We start from the raw sequence: 19,033 nt of genomic DNA on the forward strand, positions 1-19,033 counted from the left end.
CAAACAAGGTAAGTTTAAGACTGTACCTTTAAGAGTCATTTGCTGGTTCGCCACAAGAGGGAGCCAACGATGTTCCTCTCGGGGGAGTTTATACTAGAGAGATTTATATTTGCTGTGTGTGATAACCTGGTTCGTAAACCATTATTAGGATTATATGTGTAGGATATTGGACTGTGTAATTAATATAGTTTATTTGCCTATCTGTATATAATAATATTGTTCTATTTTGTACTAAGTCTGCTTCATTGACTGACTAACCCACATCGCTACATTAACTCTACTTAAATTTGTGGAATAATAATAATAATAATAATAATAATTTATTAGATTTGTATGCCGCCCCTCTCCGAAGGTTTATTATGTTACCTAGACATTCTAACAGAGGTGAAGTCTGTGGTCAGAACCCCCCTGGTGAAGCCTCTTCCCTGCCATTAACTGCCATCCAGCAAACAGCAGAGCTCAGCAGCAGAGGACAGGCACAAGGGCTTCACCCATTTAGCAGCAAAAAAAAGAAGAAGACATTTTATTCTGGCAGAGAATTTGAAGCATCACATTTAATTAAGAGGGCGACATCCTGGCTGGGAGCTCCAGGAAAATAGGCTGCACCAAGGTCACCCTTCAGCCCTTCAGCCCTCTTTCAAGTCTACGGAGAGGGGCGGCATACAAATCCAATAAATAAATAAATGAAATAAATAAATCAAGGAAGACCTAAGAGAGGCAGACCCTCCTCCTTCGATCCACATCAAGGGCCCCCCACCTTCTAGGTCAGTGGTTCCCAACCTTCCTAATGCCACGACCCCTTAATACAGTTCCTCATGTAGTGGTGACCCCCAACCATAAGCCTAGCGCCAATTCTCCCAACAGAGCTTGAAGCTGATTGGCAGGAAGGCCAGAGGGACACACCCACTGTCAACGCCTGATTGGTCAGATTGCAAAAATAGGTTCCAAGGGGCCAGAATAGAAGCCTTAGTTCCTTTTAAAAAAAAGAAAATATAATCTTTATTGAAGATAAATAGAAGCTTTAGTTCCTAACACCAGGGGAAATTTGTCTTTTCCCAGGGTTTCAGGTGACCCCTGTAAAATGGTCCTTTGACCCCCAAAGGGGTCCCGACCCCCAGGTTGAGAACCACTGCTCTAGATGATGACCAAGTTATTGCACTACAGACCCAACTAATGGGCAGCTGCCAACGCACAGCAAGAGATTCCTAGCACAAGTTCTCAATCCCCAAAAAGACCCTTTTGGAGGCCAGCTAACTACAGCCTGGTTTAACACCCACCCACCCACCCCCAATATTTCCTGGAATGCCACTTTTGGAAGCCCCTCTTGATGGGTGATTACAGTGGACTGCCTACTGCACAGACTTCCCACCCTTCACGTGGGGGGTTTGGGCCCCTCGGACCACGTTGTCATTGCTCTTCTATGGGGAACGGGGCCAAACTGCCGGGGGGGCCCCCCTCCATCCTACCTATCCGGCTGCAGATGGTCACCAGCAGTTCTCCGACGGTTTTAGAGTCGTCCACCATCACCGTCTTCACGGAGCCATCCAGCATCCTGATTTTCTGGGGCCTCTGCTTCTTTTTGTATTCCAAGACATCCTGGGGAGTAAAAACCACCGGGATATTTCACAGCAGAGACGAACCTGGGAGTTGGTGGCTTCTTTGACCCTGACCACACCTGAGCAAGAGGGAGTCAAGGATGCACCTCCAGGGTTGCCCAGGCAGACGTGGGCTGCTAAAGTGGATGGGTGACGTGTGCTCGCCCCCATGGCTCTGAGTGCTAGTGGAGTCCAGCACAATTACACTACTGCACCTGGGCAGGTAGCAAAATCACTCACCCAGGTGCAGTAGCATAATTGCGCTGGACTCCGCTAGCACTCAGAGCCACGTGGGCGAGGACACGTCACTGTTCCACCAGAGGGGAATTGAAAGGACTCTTGTCAGGGCACTTTGGCCATGAGGTCACCTGGAGTCAAGGTGGACTCTCTTAAGGAGTGTGCAGAGTTATCTCTGAGTGGTCAAAGATACACCTACACAGAGGAAACGTGGAAGTCTTGCAGATACCCACCTGATAGCCCAGAGATACGGCTGATAATCCAGTAATACAGTCCAGATACATTTAGTGTATACAACATTATTTACTGTAACAAGTATCTTAAGTAAAGAACCATCCTAGTCATATACAGTTAAACCAGTCAATAACAATACATATGCAATACTAGACGCTTACTTGTCCAGCTTACAAATACATAAACCATCATTTGAACACACAGTTCTTACTATAGCATAGGCCCAAAGACAAAACAAATAGCAGAGAGAGAGAGAATCATGCTTCTGGCGCCCTCTTGTGGCCATCCGTAGCACTAGCTCTTAAAGCAATAGTGTTCTAATACATGGAAGCATGCATCGTTGATTTATTTTATATATTGCCAAACCCAACTAGTTATGTACATAGTACTAACAGACTCAATGAGATTTTACCGTTATGCTGCAGAAGGCAGTTAGAATAACGGCTACTCTGAACCACAGTTCCATGAATAGGCCTAACGGGTCCTGCTTGACCCCTGCAGCCCAAGGCGTTCTGCAGCTGCAAGAAGGGGGAGGGCTCAGCTGTCCTCCCCATAGAAGCCTTACCCCATTCCGCAGCATGTAGTAATCCAGGGTCCTGCCGGCCTCCAGCCAAATGCCTTTCCGCGGGTCTTCATCGGACAGGAACAACCCATAGTCAGAGGCTGTGAAAGAAGGCGGAAGAGTTGGTGAAGAAGCAGCGCGGTCTTCTCCTGGTAGATGTCCCCCTTCCGGTCAAGCAGAGAACTTTTGCCTGGGCCCTAAGCTTCATTCTTTAGCCTCTACTCCTCTTTCAGTCAAACCATATTTTCTCACGTGGCTTCGGATCTTTCCCCCAACTAACTTCAGATTGTGTCCCCTTGTTCTTGTGTTCACTTTCCTATTAAAAACACTTCCCTCCTGGACCTTATTTAACCCTTTAACATATTTAAATGTTTCGATCATGTCCCCCCTTTCCCTTCTGTCCTGCAAACATCCCTGCTTGTTACAGCACTGATAGGCAAGCCATGGTTTAAGGCAGTGTTTCCCAACCTTGACAACTTGAAGATATTTGGACTTCAACTCCCAGAATTCCCCAGCCAGCGAATGCGAATATCTCCAAGTTGCCATGGTTGGGAAACACTGGTTGAAGGGACCCAGGTTTGTCCGAGACTGACCTTGCCCCGCCTGGGCCTCGGGGACCCTCTCACGGATCACCCGGCAGGCATCGTAGACTGCAGTGGAGGGCTCGAACTGCATCGTCTTGACCACGTTGCATTGCCGGACACAGATCTTCAGCGACAAGGCTACCATGGTGCTGGATCCCTCGGGGGGCTTTTATCTCCCCTTCAAAGGAAGAAGACACGGGATATGAGCCCCGAGGAAGGACTCACAAGCGCCAGACCGTCTCCTTCCCCGGACACTTTCTTCCCCCTCTGCTACCACCACCATTCCGCACTCTGGACGTTGACTTAGATCAGCGAGAACCTATGGCACGGGTGGCACATGGAGCCATATCTGCTGGCACGCAAGCCATTGCCCTAGCTCAGCTCCAGTGTGCATGGGTGTGCTGGCCAGCTGAATTTTGGCTCACACAGAGGCTCTGGGAGGGCGTTTTTGGCTTCCAGAGAGCCTCCAGAGGGATGGGGGAGGGCATTTTCAGCCTTCCCTTTCTCCAGGGAAGCCTTTGGAGCCTGGGGAGGGTGAAACACAAGCCTCCTGGGCCCACCAGAAGTTGGGAAACAGGCCATTTCCGGCCTCCAGAGGGCCTCCGGGAGGGCAGGGGAAGCTGTTTTCGCCCTCCTAATACATTGAATTATGGGTGTGGGCACTGGCGCATGCGTGCTTTTTGGCCCCCGAGGAAAAAAAGGTTCCCCATCACTGACTTAGATGGCGTCACCGTCATTTGCCCCTCGAGCCAATGATGCCTGTTGTGACCAGCAGCAGCAGCCGAGTGGAAAACGTCCAGCTCAATTTTTCTCCCCATCTGCTATTCAGCGTATTTTGATCTCAACACCGAGCTTGCAATGTGGGATCTTTTGCAGGAGAAGCCAATGTTCTGCCACTGAGCTTCACTTCCACCATAATCGCTCTTGATCTTACGCTGTGGATCCACCGCTGGAATGATCCATTCTCTCTGTCTAAAATGTCAAACTCCATGCCAAGCAGTAGCGGAGATGGTCCAGATTACAAATAGTTGGAACCCTACGGAGACGCCTGGGTTTGCTTTCAGTCTTACTCTAGGATTGACCTGAAGCCCCAGCAATGAAAGGTCCCCAAGCAGGTTTGGGGCTTTCTTCTTCCTGAACTGGGGAGGGGGGAGAGGAAGGGGGAGGTCTAGGACTAGAGGAGCATCTTCGGCTCTTAAGTCATCCAAAATAAGTCTTCAGCCAACAGCACCAGGGCCTAGAAGCCTCCGACAGCAGTGTTTCCCAACCTTGGCAACTTGGAGATATCTGGACTTCAACTCCCAGCATTCACTGGCTGGGGAATTCTGGGAGTTGAAGTCCAAATATCTTCAAGTTGCCAAGGTTGGGAAACACTGTCCTACAGCCCCAAGAGGGCCCAGTTGGAGGCAGGGTCCAAAACCGAGCCCCACCTTCTCCTAAGGTTAGAGAGAGCCAAAAGCCCCCCTCCCCCTTAGGGACATGACTCAGGCAGCCTGTTCCTTAAGCAGCTTCTGGAAGCTGGAGCTGATTACTCTCAAGGCTGCCCGCCCTTCGCTGGAGATGGGCTTCACTCTTTCCAGCAGCTGATCCCAGGGTGGGCAGCCCCCACCGCCTGGTCCTAGAGAGGGAAGGGGGCCAGAGCACAACCTTCCTCCCACCCAGACAGAAGAGGGGCTAGAGAGGGCCTCCCGGGAGAAGGATGCGCTTCCCGCAGAGGAAGGGGCAACAGCCCCCACCCAGCAGGGGGGTGGGATCAGGCTAAGCGGTGATATCACCCTGGTCTCCAAGAGGCTGCAGCCGATGGACAAGGCAGACGGAGGGTGGGAGTGCCCGGTGGCATCTCCCCATGCGCTGGCAAAAGGCTAAATGTTGTGAGCCCCCCCCCCCCCCGAGTCCTTGGAGAAGGGCGGCATATGTCCAATCAACAACAACAATAATAACAACAATAGCAATAACAACAACAACAACAATAATAATAATGGGGGACACAGTTGCGCAACAGGCCACCACAGGGCGACCCTCCAGCCACCAGCAGCTTTTTCATCAGCAAAACCGAAGAAGGCTCCTTCCAACCAGGCCACGCTCCCTTTACCACTTATTCTGCATCTCACCAACTCTCCCAACTATTTCCACCCACTACAGGTAGATTCTTCTTTTTCTTTTTCTAGTCTCAGAGACTCCACTGGGCAAAAAGCGATGGAAAAGTTACAGTTCTCATTTCGGAGCTCTTGAAAAACCTCCCGCAAAACAGTGGCGAAAGAATATCACAGGCTGCTCTCAACCCCAAAGCCTTTGGGGCAACGAAGGGCCTTTGCCACCGGACGACAAGGGAGGGAGGGCAGTTCCAGGCTGCGGGGTCATTCTCACTTGACTTGGGGTCTCCAAACTGGGCAACTTTTATGACTTGTGGACCAACTCCCAGAATTCCCCAGCCAGCATGCACTGGCTGGGGGATTCTGGGAGTTGAAGTCCACAAGTCCTAAACTTCCTAAGTTTGGAGACCCCTGCACTAGCGAACTGGACGCTTGAACTGGAAACCTGCCAGTCACACTTGGAGGACGTCTGGTCCTCTCTCTGCAGCAGCTCATGCTGGGTGGAGCCCAGCCAAGCAACGTGTGTGTGTGTGTGTGTGTGTGTGTGAATAAACATTTTGCAAAATAAGCCTCTTTTCCTCCCCCCCAAATTAGAGGGGACAAGTGCAGCCAACCCCCCCCAAAAGGGGAAGCTGTGAAATCTCCCCTTCTCCAAAATCCCTGAAACGATCCAAACCAGAACCGTCTCATCCCATTAAACTGACGTTCTGCTAAAGATGAAGTTCATCCAAAAGTGACATCTGAACATCTGGAATTCTGGCACAACCCAGCCTCGTAATCAAGACCAGCCGCTTCTCCATCCCAGGGCTGCCCCACTGGGCCTTCGGGGTCCCTGGGGTTTGCATAGCGGGGAGTTCGTCAGGAAGAACCTCCTTGTCCTCCGATGAACCAGCCGTTTGCACCCCCCAAAGACCCAGGAGCTCCCAGGCCAGGCCGAGGGGGCAGAGTTCACAGCCTCTTCTGGCCTCTTTCCAGAATCCTTCCGTCTCAGACCTCTTCCCTCTGACCACAGGGGGAGGGCAAACAGGACTAGACGTGGGTGGGTTGATCAAACAATGAGGACCATCTCCTACCTCATGAATCCCAGTGACCAGTCAGGTCCCACAGAGCTGGCCTTCTCCAGGTCGTCAGCTAAGCAATGCCGGCTGGCAGAACCTAGGGGAAGGGCCTTCTCTGCGGCAGCCCCGGCCCTTTGGAATTAACTCCCTCCAGAGTTTTGTACAGCCCCCACCTTCCTGGCCTTTTGCAAGGTTTTAAAAACTCCCCTTTGCTGGCAGGCCTGGGGGCCGTTGAGCACTGGCATCTTGCTCCAGACCAATGTATGATACCAATGAATCAATGTGGATGAATTGGGGGGGGGGGATTAGATTTTTAAGTTTGGTTTTCTAGCATGTTTATTTGTATTTATTCTTGTTGCAAGTCACCTACAGAGTCTACAGAGAAGGGCAGCCTAGAATCCAAACAATATATAAATAAATAAACGCAGCCTGGCAAACTTTAGCTAAACGTCGGAGCCCAAAGCCAGGAGAATTGGAAGCAAGGGGTGAGCTGGTCAGCTTGAAGGCAGCCCAAGCCATCTTCTGGAGCCAACAGGGCCACGCTCAGATGCTCTCTGGGTAGTCAGACGGGGGCCTTCAAGATTCCCACCACAAACCCCACTCCCCGTCCTCCTCCTTCTTCAGAATTTTAAACAAAGCAACCGTCTGCACCCCTCCCCCCACTTTGTTCTAGGCCTGTGAGGTCCCCGGGGAGTCGATTTAATTGCCGTTTGACAGACAGCGCCCTGAGCTCCTGCTGGCATCCCAGGGAAGGTGATTTCAAGGGTCCCTGAGCAGGGGAGCACCTGAGGATACGTCATCGTACAGGTCCTGCTTCGGTTGCCAAAAAACTGCCGCTCTTTCAGCCGGTCAATTTATGGCCGAGTGAAGAGTCCGTTTGGATTGAGGCTTCAGCAGATGTTGCCCCCACGGGAGAACTTGAAAATGCAAATCTCTCCCTCTTGTCAAACTTCCCTCTGCAACAGGGAAGTGATGTCAGCTTGTCTTTGTCAAGGGTTTGGGCTCCTTGAGATCTTGTGAGGCATCTCAATGCAGAGGAAGCTGAATGAATAAGACTCAATCACTGATCTCTGAACGGCCAGGAAGCCAAGGAGGCACAGACGCACGGCTGCTTTGTGGATAAATAGGAACATGATCAATCAATGCTCCAGACTTCATGTCCCCTTGCAAGGATGTTATCCCCATCCCCCCCCCCAAACATTGCAAACTACGCTCGGAGCATCTGAAGACGGTGACTCGATGGAAATCAATGACATCCCTGGACAACGTAGGGCAGTGATCTCCTTTTGAAGGAGGCACAAAGGCAACAGCGAAGATGCTCATAAATCCACCCTCCTCACAACTCTGGATTCTCAACGGATGATATTTAATCTTTCCAGCCTGCCAGCTGCTTTCTTGAGCCAGATCTTTGCTGTCCGAAGGATCACCACTCGGGACAGGATGGGCACAGGGAAGGGCCAAGCACAGGGTTATTTCTTTATTTTATTCATTAGAGCTAAAGGCCCCCTTCTCCAAGCAGACCCCCTTCACTCTGCAAAGCGCAAAATGTCTTTTGGGGAGAAAGGAAAACGTCCACTTTGGGGTTTTACCCAAAGCCAAAGTGGTTTCTCGCCAAAAGCAGACGGAATTCCAACCACCAGATTTGGCCCAAACTCTCTGGCTCATAAACATGCAAATACATGAATTCTGCATATGGTGCAAGAAAGGTCTCATGTGACTTTGTTAGCCGATGTGCAAGTGTACATCACATCTCCCTACGCACATCCCTTATTCATAAAGATTTCCCATATTTTGGGCACCTCCTTTGCACAAACCCCATTCTTTGGTAAGCCTCTTCCACACCCTTTCACTTAAAGGAAAAACAGCCATGGCTGGAATGAATAATCGCCTCTCTCCAAGTTGTTCTCCTCCCTCTGAAGGAAATGACAAACTGCCCACCTGGGACCACTTTCTACATTTTGCACCATGAGCTCAGACTTGGTGATCTTCCCCAATTTTCACAGCAACAGACGTCTCCGCTCTTAAATATTAACCACTCGACACTTCAACGCTAGCAGAGTTTGCATCCCACACTAGGAAACATTTCAGGCACCGGGAGTGACCTGAACCCGAACCAAGGCCGCTTGCTTTCCAGTCCAGGAAGGGAAGAATGAGTTTCACCGAAGGGAAGGAGGGAATTCCATCGGAAGATGCTCAGCATAGCTGGGAGGGGAGCGGTGGCCCAAAGGATGGGCCCAGCCCCAGTTGGAAGGAAACAAACTCCCAGGAATTGTGGGTCAGGGCTAACCCCACTTCTTGAGTCTGTTCTGCGTGAGCTGAGGCACCGCCTCGTGCCACAGAATCTGAAGGCCCCAGAATGGGTGAACAGTGCAGTCAGGCGGTACGGAAAGCAAGTAGAATGCTTGGCTGCATAGCTAGAGGTATAACAAGCAGGAAGAGGGAGATTGTGATCCTGCTGTATAGCGCGCTAGTGAGGCCACATTTGGAATAATACTGTGTTCAGTTCTGGAGACCTCACCTACAAAAAGAGATGGACAAAATTGAACAGGTCCAAAGAAGGGCTACAGGAATGGTGGAAGGTCTTAAGCATAAAACGTATCAGGAAAGACTTCATGAACTCAATCTGTATAGTCTGGAGGACAGAAGGAAAAGGGGGGACAGGATCGAAACATTTAAATATATTAAAGGGTTAAATAAGGTCCAGGAGGGAAGTGTTTTTAATAGGAAAGTGAACACAAGAACAAGGGGACACAATCTGAAGTTAGTTGGGGGAAAGATCAGAAGCCACGTGACTGAAAGAGCTGTAGATGCTTGGAACAAACTCCCAGCAGACGTGGTTGGTAAATCCACAGGGACTGAATTGAAATATGCCTGGGATAAACATAGATCCATCCTGAGATAAAATACAGGAAGTAGCATAAGGGAAGACTAGATGGACCAGGAGGTATTTTTCTGCCGTCAATCTTCTAGGTTTCTGTGTTTCTATTACAGTGATCCCCCGAGTTTCGCGATCCCGATCATTGCGAAACGCTATATCGTGATTTTTCCACCCGATGACGTCACTCCCTTCCTTTCTCATCTTTCTTTCTCTCTCTCTTTCTCTATCTTGCTTCTTCCTCTCTCACACTCTGTTCCTCCCTCTCTCATCTCTTTCTTTCCTTCTCTCTCTTTCTCTATCTTTCCCCCTCTTGCTCTCGAGCGGCAAGCGAGCAGCCGGGCGGGCGGGCGAACGGGCAAGCGGCAAGCGAGCGGCCGGGCGAGCGGGTGACGGGCAAGTGGCAAGTGGCAAGCGATCTTGGGGTTTCCCCTTTGCCTGGGCGGCGGGAAGACCCAGGGAAGGTTCCTTCGGCCGCCCAACAGCTGATCTGCTCTGCAGCGCGGCAGCAGCGAGGAGCCGAAGATGGGGTTTCCAGGCAACGGGGAAACCCCATCTTCGGCTCCTCGCTGCTGCCGCGCTGCGGAGCAGATCAGCTGTTGGGCGGCCGAAGGAACCTTCCCTGGGTCTTCCCCGGGTCTTCCCCGCTGCCCACACGCAAACTCCACCATCTGCGCATGTGCGGCCATGGAAAAAGGGGCGCGCATGCGCAGATGGTGTTTTTACTTCCGCACCACTACATCCCGAAATATTGATTATCGCGAGGGGTCTTGGAACGGAACCCTCGCGATAATCGGGGGATCACTGTATTTCCACCTTCCTTCAGCATTCCGCCTTCTGCAAGCTCAAGAATGAAGAAAATCAAGGCTTCTTTCAGCCAGAAAATTAAGCAGCTGCCTTGAAAATCAGGATTAAAATCACTGCCGCTTTCCTTGCCCTGGAAAGGGAAGAACCGGTAAATATTCCATGTCCCTTCCCTCGGATGAGTTGCAGGAGGTGGCAAAGCCTTTTCAGAAGACCCAGATCGCCCTGACACGGGCAGGCAGCCCACTTGAGAAGGAAAAGCATCCAGAGCCCGTTCCCCCCCCCCCCAAAAATCCCCCTACATCCATGCCCGCAGGCTAAATGAACCCCAAACAACCTGGTGGTAGATGAGGTTTTAAACCGATGGCCTTACAGATGTGGCGGCTGAGAAAACAGCTCAGCCATTGGAAGAGTTGAAGGAGCCTTTTCAAACCAGGTCTGACAGCTGCAGCTGACCCAGGCTGCTCCGGAAGACTTCCAGATGCTGCTGAGGCTGCAAAACAGGCCCCGCAAGAGCATTGTGTAGACAGCGCAAGGGGAGGCACACAAAATGTGACCTTGAAGCATTGTGCGGTGCCGCCTGACCAGAGCCGTGTTGCTCAACCTTAGCCACTTGAAAATGGGTGGACTTCGACTCTCAGCTTAGCTGGGGAATTCTGGGAGTTCCAATCCACCCGTCTTCAAGGGGCTGAGAATCCCCTATCCTGCCCCAGATACCAACTTCCTCACCACGCAACGTAGCCTACGATGCTTTCCTTTTCTTTGTGCTTCCTTACCAAGATAATAAAAATATAAATGCAAATATAAAAGCCCCAGAGACAATCCTAGGTTTTCTTTTGCTTTTGTTCCAGAGGAAGCAAAGGGGGGGGGGAGGGGGCTGGATGCATTACATATCACAGTCATTATGGTCACTGCAGGCAAACAAATCAATTATGTTTCGGGCGTGTTTTCTGGAATAGGGATATTTCAACTAATAAATGGAAACAGCTTGGGTTTTGCCTAAACACACACACACACAAAAACCCCGTTAGGATTTCAAAAATTATATTTCTGTCAGCTCCAGTAGGGTGGGGAGCAAACAACACAACGACCAAAACAGTGATTTATTTTACGAAACCTTCCTGGGCCTTTTGATCCGCTTCCTTGGATCTTTTGTGAAAAAACGGTGTGGAGGCTCGTTTTAAGGACGAACAGAAGAAACTGCTGCCGACGTATAAAAAATATTTATTCTTTGCCCAAAATCAGGATTGGGAGACACGAGACGGAGCTGGTCCTTCTCCATCTGGAGGCTTCGTGTAAAGGAAAACTGGAGAATGTAGAAGGCGCCAGGAAACTCCTAAGATGCCACCTTCACTTTTAACTCAAAGTCAGCCAAGCAAACTAGCTTCAAGCCAAGGGACCCCCCCCCATTTAACGCCCAGGATGAATTTCAGCAGGTTTTACACCTATTTGGGCACCTGGCGACCCGATGCCAAGTTAAAAACTAATCTCCGTGGGAATGAAAGACTGCAAGGGGGCAGCTGGTAGGACCTGTTCCTCCGGCCCCCTAAGCCCAGATGTGCAGGGATTCTGCTTCCTGGTTTGGGCCACATGAATAACGGAAAGTCCTCAAGTTTCTCTCGTGGTTTTGTATTTTGTGGCCGGGGGGGTCTGCGGCAAGGCTGGTCGGTTTGAGGTGGAGAATGAAGGAAGACCCTCAGTGTGCAATTCAAACGCCTTCTTTCCAAGTTTTCTGGTTCCCTGAGTCTTGTGGAAAAATTAACAAGGCCGACCCTCGGTCCCCTTTTGGCACACGAAGGCTACATATTGGAGTGAAGCACTTAGCCACAAAAATAGCAGGCTGTATTTTGACCTAGAGCTGTGAGGGGGAACCTCTGGCACGGGGGCCACAGGTGGCAGGCAGAACCATATCTGCTGGCACATGAGCCGCTACCCTAGCTCAGCTCCAACATCCATGTGCACAGCAGCCAGATGATTTTTGTCTCACGTGGAGGCTCTGGGAGGATGTTTTCAGCCTCCAAACAGCCTCCAGGGTGGCCCAGGAGGGCATTCTTGCCCTCCCCAAGCTCCAAGAAAGCCTCTGCAGCCTGGGGAGGGCCAAAAATGGGCTACTGGACCTACCAGAGGTCAAGAAATTTAACTCTGCACCTCGTTCATCCTTCCATGAAAAGCCCCACAGAATAGGTATATCAAAGTTTACGAGAGCGCGAGAGGCATTTATGGTTTGGAGAAGAATCTGGCACGAGGCCTTCACGCACGCACACACACGCCACAAGGAGGAAAAGTTTGACAGACACCAAATCTTGGAACACAGCTCCGAAAACGCAACAAGAAACACGGAGCGTCTTCCCAGGAGGCCCAGAAGACAAAGACCATTTCCAAAAAACACTGTAGCCGAGGACAAGTCACCGCCATCCACTCTGGAAACGTGATAATTACTCCCGCTAAACCAAAGCCAGAGAGCAGAACATTAACTCCCCATCGGTCTCTTGGGAATAATGAGTCTGCAGTGGGAAGCGGCTGGGAACGGAGCGGAGGCCACGGAGGTGAGGCGGCAGCGTGGCCTTTATCAGGGCTGCCTTCCACCAAGCAGACCCACCCTTGGAGGGCAGGGTTGGGGGGTCGAGCCAAGCCAAGAGTCTGAAAGAGAGACACCAAAGAAGGGCTGGTGGGCACCCAGCATGGACTATGCAGCTGGTCTAAGGGCAGTAGAGGTTCTCGGGTGGACGGACGAGAGAATGAAAGGGGGGAGGGGGCAGAGAATAAACTCCCCGTAAACAACCACGTCCTTCTGAAAGGCCTCACTCTGGATTTAGGAGCTCAAAAGGAAGACCAACTTCCAGGAAGGACTTTCTCTATGGTCTCCTTTCCCATAATTTAATTATTGTTGGCCCCCTGCAGCAACAGAAGATAAATGCCCCAGGCCTCACTTGGCGGTTTGGACAGAGAGGCCTGGGGGGGGGGAGGCAAGGGGACCCCCCCTTTCTCTCTCTCTGATCTAAACACTTTCCCCTGCAATTGAGGGGATGGGGTGCTGCCATTTCTTCTGTTTTCCACAAAGGATCGGTTCCCCATGGCAACAATGGTCCACACTGGGGGCTGACCAGTAGGGTCAGTGGTGTGGAGGCCTCTGCTCCGCATAGGTGCAGGTGAGTCACCTGGGGGTGGATGGGAGTCTCTCCGCTGCCTGAATTGACCCTCTGAAGGCAACATTCACGGTCTCAGGCAACCCAAGGACTCCACTGCCTTGGAAGAGGTGGAGGGATGTGATTTCTGGGCAACTGCATTCCATCACATGCTGAGCGGAGGGTGGGGGAGGGTTTGCTGGCTACAACAGGACCTCCCCCCCCCCAGGACTGGGCTGATTTCCTGCCTGAAGCTTCGGAGCAGCCTGTGGCAAAGTGGAAGCTTCTCAGGAGGACCTGAGCATCTCAAGAATTCCAGATGTTCAGGGCGACTGCTTAAACCATGGGTAGGCCAAGTTGGATCTTCTATGACTTGTGGACTTCAACTCCCAGAATTCCTATGCCAATCATGCTAGCCCAGGAATTCTGGGAGTTGAAGTCCATATGTCATAGAAGAGCCAACTTGGCCTACCCCTACCTTAAACCATGCGGTTGATTTTGTATGCAGGGGTTGGGGGGGTCCTTTGGCTTCACTACCAGGTTGGATCAATTCATGGAAGTTCTGGGGCTCAACATCCCTTAGCCACGATGGCAGTGGGGCTGTTGGGAGATCCGTGGCCTCCCTTGGGCAGCTGGTTGGCTAGACTCGATGGGCAGGGGCAGTTTCTGTGCTTAAGAGGAGGCACTGGGATGGCGCTGAAGGTTCTGGTCAGCCTCCCGCTTGAATTCTCAGGCCCAAACAGCTTGAAATGACCCCGAAGGGCTTCGCAATTCTGCTCGGAATGCCAACCGCTGCTCTAATCCCAGCACAGAGCAGGCCGAGGAGGCCTTGTTAGCAGCCAACGGGAGAAAATCCAAGTGCTTCTACAAGCAGCTCCTTGACCGCCTCTTGTGCTTCTGATGGGGCTTCAGCAGAAGATCCTCTCCCTGGAATCAGGTCCCTCCAAGATCCCGTTGCCTGTAACCCCCCTTGAATCAGGACGCTGCCCCTCCCCCCACCGCCTTTCTTCTGTGGCTGATGGACACCAGTCTTCAACTTATCTACTGATCAGATCAGTGACCTCCAGGCTTTCAAAGGGAAAACTTCAAAGCTTGAAAAGATAAAAGGGGAGAAGGAAGACAGACCCACAACGACCCTGGAGGAACCAGGAATGGAGAGCTGGGGGCTTAAAAAAATTATTTTGGCGCCTTTGAGTTGCTTTAACCTTAATTAGTATTAAAACAAAACACCAGAGGGCAGGTTGCCTTCTTCCTTAATAGATCTGCAGACACACTTCAACTTAAGGTCTTTGCGGAATCCATAAATTAGAAAGGAGATTCTGTAGTTTGCAACACAGGCCATCCAGGCCTTGGGCGGTATTTCTGCCCCCCCCAAACCCCCTTCTCTCCAAGGCCTCAATTGCCTGCTTAGCAGGGTTGCGTTTTCCCTCCTCGGACTCTCAGCACCTACCTCTGGGGCTCTGGAACTCCCTCCAAGGGGAGCAAAGGAACTCAGCCCCATCTCAGAAGATGGCCAAGCCATTGGCGGGGTCAGTTCACGCCCCAATCTTTGCCCGCGGCCTCCTGGAGCGGGTGTCTGCGGGAGGCAAAGGCTCAGAGCATCTTCCCTCCGATGGCTCTGGGGCTGCAGAGGGAGCCCCTCGTTTAGTCTCAGGGGGTCTCAGTCCTGCTGCTGCAGAGGAAGACTTTGCTGCCACAATGCAGGCCCAGGCAGGGGAGGTTTCGGGTTGCAGGGCTATTAATGTCTGCTCAGCAATGCAGGAACTCGGAACGGCTCTTGTGTAGAACACGCAATTGCGACAGGGGGGGGGGAGGATAAGCAGCCCACCGACACTCTCTACTCCCCAAGACCTCTTTGCACACAAATGTGGTTCTAAGGACATTAGCCTGAACCACATTGTGACATTTGAACTTTGGGTAGCCCTGGCTGTTGATTCAAAGGACCTTCAAGACTGGCGATCCCTCCTTCTTTGCCTGCAATTTCCAACCCAGCTCTTTTGTTAAGAAGGGCCCTCAACACCCTTGGCCGGCCTCCTCGCCTCTTCTCCCAGACCCTCCCTGTGGTCTCCCACCCCCGGCTCCTCTACTGCCGGAGCTCCTCCTTTTGGGCAAGAATTGGCAATAAGGTGAAGAGGCTCCGTGCTTGGTCGCCCAGAATTCGATTCCTGGGTAACTCAAGGCGCGTTTCAAATGAGGAGGCATCAGAAGAACTTGGCTGCAGCTGGAAATAAACCTGGGTGGAGACGGCCAAGAATAAAACGGGTTCTGCCCAGCATCGGAAGGCACCCGGGGTCTGCATTCTCCCTGGCGCTTCTTCTGCCAACAGAGTCTCGCCATTACAGCTGCCCAAATTGGAAAAGAGACCCCTCCAGTAGGAAGAATCCCAGCGACCGGTCAGGTCCCACAGAGTCAGCCTTCTCCAGGTCCTGTCAACCAGACAATGTCGCTTGGTGGGGAAGGGCCTTCTCTGTGGGGGCCCCGGCCCTCTGCAGTTGGCTCCACCCAGAGATCCGTACTGCCCCCACCCTCTTTGCCTTCTGCAAGAGAAAGACTCATCTATGTTGCCAGGCTTGGGCCGATTGGACTCTAGCCCCCAGGCCCATGAGTGTTATGTATGATTGTTGTGTGAGTGGGTAGGATTGGGTTTAAAAAAAAAATAATACTGGGTTTTGTAGGTTAGTACACTTAGTTTTAAATTAATTGGGTCTAGAGGACTATATTGTACTGTTCTTTGTTATGGGTTGTAAGCCGCCCTGAGCCTTCGGAGAGGGGTGGCATATAAATCCAATCAATCAATTAATTAAACAGATGCAACCCACCCACTGACTGTACTGCACACTGGTGCAATTCCCCACTGGCGCACTGGGGCCCACAACTGCACAAGCTGGGTACAGTGCAGCCTGGAGGAAACTCCCTTGGGGGGGGGAGGCTGCTGTAGACAAGGGATTTCGTTCAGTTCTTTTGGCTGAACAATTGAGACTTCCACGAACTCCCCTGAAGAATTCCCACAGCCGTGTGTCATGGGGGTTCAAAAATAGAAGCCCAGTTTTGAGAAGGTTGCTCCGCTCCTGGGCTGCAGGTGACGGTTGACAAAGCCCAGGCAGAGAAGCCCATTGCACCTCCCACGTGGCCACTGCCCTCTCCCCACCGGCCCTCTTCCTCCAGCCCTCCACGGCCACTCTCCACCGAGAGAGGAAGCCCGAAGGGGCTGCCCCAGGAGCAGGGAGGGTGGGAGCAGACGGCAAAAGCCTGAGAGGTCTTCTGGCAACGACAGCGGAGAGGAAGGGAAGAAGCCAGGAAGCTCAAGACCAGTAAGGAAGCAGGAGAGTGACTGGAGGTCCCACCAGCCCAGGAAAGGCAGCTTGGCCACTCAAGCAAAGGGAGGAGGCAATTCGCACATTAACAGGAAGGTGGGGAATTAAAAAAAACCCTCTCCCAAAGCCTCCCCCCCTTCAATTAGCAAGTCATCTGAGCCAAGTTGCTCCAACTTCCTGCTCTTGAGCAGATTGATCTGCTAATTCTGAAAACTTTTTTTTAATGAAAAGAATAACTTGGCCCATCGCTTCAGAGGCAGAGCCTGTCCGCCTGGCAGCTTCTCCAATTCCACAGTCCTACAAAAGCACCAGGCCAGGAGGCAAAGGCCTTGGGAGACTCTGGTGAAGAACAAATGGACAGTGCTTTTTTTATTGCCCATTGGAGAGGATTCTGCACCAGCCCTGAGGAAGGAAGGTGGAATGAAACTACAGGGGTCCTTCTACTTACGCCCTTAATGCCTTCCGTGATTAGTTTCTTAAATAGAAGAAGCAATTTTTCCCATAGGAATCAATGGAAAAGCAAAGAAGGCGTGCGATTGGGGAAACCACAGGGAGGGTGGAGGTCCTGTTTCCTCCCAGGAGATTCCTAGAGAGGCCCCACGGAGGCTTCTCCCCGCCTTTTCCAGCCCTGTTTCCTCCCAGGAGATTCCTAGAGAGGCCTCACGGAGGCTTCCCCCTGCCTTTTCTGGTTACAGTTTCGGAGGCTGGGGTTTGTAAGTGGAAAATGGTTCTTGAGAAGAGGCAAAAAAATCTTGAACACCCGGTTCTTATCTAGAAAAGTTCGTAAGTAGAGGCGTTCTTAGGTAGAGGTTCCACTGTACTAAGGAGTGCAAGAAAACACCACCCCATAGCCAAGAAGCGCTCTATGCTCAACGCAGAGGATCTGTGGTCTGTTGTCACCCCATAGGATAATGAGATCTAAACAGGAGTGTGAAAACTCCATCATCAATGAGACCCCCTCAAATCTCTGCCCCACCACTCCCGCCGCTGTACTTCCTTGCTCCTGGGAAATGTTCCTCTTTGCACTCCATTCCTCCTGGCAGCAAAGACGTGCGCCCTCTGCCCGGATCCGAGTCTCTGCCGGCGTCCAGATGAACGCGGAATGGAATGTCCCCATGAAGAATCGGTCTCATCCCGGCCAGCTGCTGTGGCCAGAGGGACCCCACGCTGCACAAGCAGGCCATTGTTGACTTAAGGACTGCGCCCGAGGATGCGTCCTGCCATGCCTCGAGCAGCCCATGTGCGGCTTTCCGGAATGCCAACAATGTTATCTCTCTTTCCATTTCCATAACGCTCCCCTCCAAGTGTCACAGAGAGGGCTTTGTGCATTGTGCGCCTTTGGACAAGGGAGTCGGGGGCACGTTTCTCGGAGAAAGCAACGAAGGCAGCGGCCAAGGCACCACCTGCGGACGTCATCCGAGCCCCTCTCTCTGATGGGACCCACGAGGCGTGTGGGGTCTGCGTGCCGAGGCATCCCGGCCAGGGCAGTGTGCGGCAGATCCAGTTAGAGCATAAAGAACTGTCGCTAGAATAATTTGGTGCCCAATTAAATAATTCAATATGGGAACAATGCGACTTTGTTTCTATCTCCCATGAGGTTCAATGCAAGTTTGAACTTGAACTGGAGAACTGTGGCAGGAGTATGCCTACCAAATTCTACGCGGGTCAATCGCTTTCGGAGAGGCCGTTCTGCAACTGAAGAAACAGAACCCAGAACAAGGCAAAGTCTTCGGTGCTTCCAGGACTTGGTTATTTGCTTGCCGATGTTTCCTTACCAAACTGGGCAGCATCTTGAGAGCATCAGTCCTAGTCGGGGAAGGAAACGCCGGCAAGGAAACCGAGTACCGAGTGTGCCACAGTTCAACCTGGAGTGGCAAAGGTTTCTCTTCTGCTGAAAATAAGCCTAAATTACATGAAAGACACCCTTAAAATCAGCCACCGTGGACCAATATGGACCTTGCCCCGTGCTCAACAGGAAACCCACCTTGTTCACTGGTCAGGTAGCCATCCGACCGAGAGAGGCATTTATTTCAGCGAAGCAACCAAGTGGACAGAGGAATATGAATAACTCTTTTCTTTAATGGACAATGAACAGTTCCAAAAATGCAGATGGAGCCCAGCTTTGTTCCCCCTCGCACACACTCGCTGAACACGCTCCCAGCTGTGCCACAAAGGTTTCCTCCATAAAAGGCAATCTTGCTTAAGCAGCCTTGTGCCTCTGCTTTAAGAGTAAGTTTAACAAGCTTCTATAGGCCCTTTGTATACATTAGCCGGTGACCCCAACCTCAGCCAGGGAGCGGGGGGAGAAGGCTGGAGCAGAATGAAGCTTGGAGGAGGCAATAAAATCACCCCCACCCACCCCCTCCCATTGACACATAACAAGAGTCTCTGCTTCTGGAGACAAGATTCTTTCAGCTAATTGAAATCTAGATGCTAAAAATGACAATTGCCCCCGAAGGAACACATCCGACGGTCAACCTACATTCAATGTCCACTTTGCACAGAAGAGGGCTGGAGTTGGCCAATCTGGGTGGAAAGCCCCTATAAACCCA

General features: G+C 51.6%; 1 protein-coding gene across 2 annotated transcripts in view; it reads right to left on the reverse strand.

Annotated features, from left to right (window-relative positions):
- TLN2 (talin 2) overlaps window positions 1–19,033 on the reverse strand; it is a 71,794-nt gene that overhangs the window by 42,922 nt on the left and 9,839 nt on the right. For both annotated transcript variants that reach the window (XM_070763571.1, XM_070763570.1), the window contains exons 2-4: window positions 3,222–3,390; window positions 2,632–2,729; window positions 1,467–1,596 (exon numbers count right to left, since the gene is read on the reverse strand). In XM_070763571.1, the coding sequence (XP_070619672.1) occupies window positions 1,467–1,596; window positions 2,632–2,729; window positions 3,222–3,357 (364 nt within the window). In that variant the 5' untranslated portion in view covers window positions 3,358–3,390. The remainder of the gene's footprint in view (window positions 1–1,466; window positions 1,597–2,631; window positions 2,730–3,221; window positions 3,391–19,033) is intronic.

This window comes from Erythrolamprus reginae, chromosome 10 (genome assembly GCF_031021105.1).
Source record: "Erythrolamprus reginae isolate rEryReg1 chromosome 10, rEryReg1.hap1, whole genome shotgun sequence".
In the NCBI taxonomy this organism is placed as follows: domain Eukaryota; kingdom Metazoa; phylum Chordata; class Lepidosauria; order Squamata; family Dipsadidae; genus Erythrolamprus; species Erythrolamprus reginae.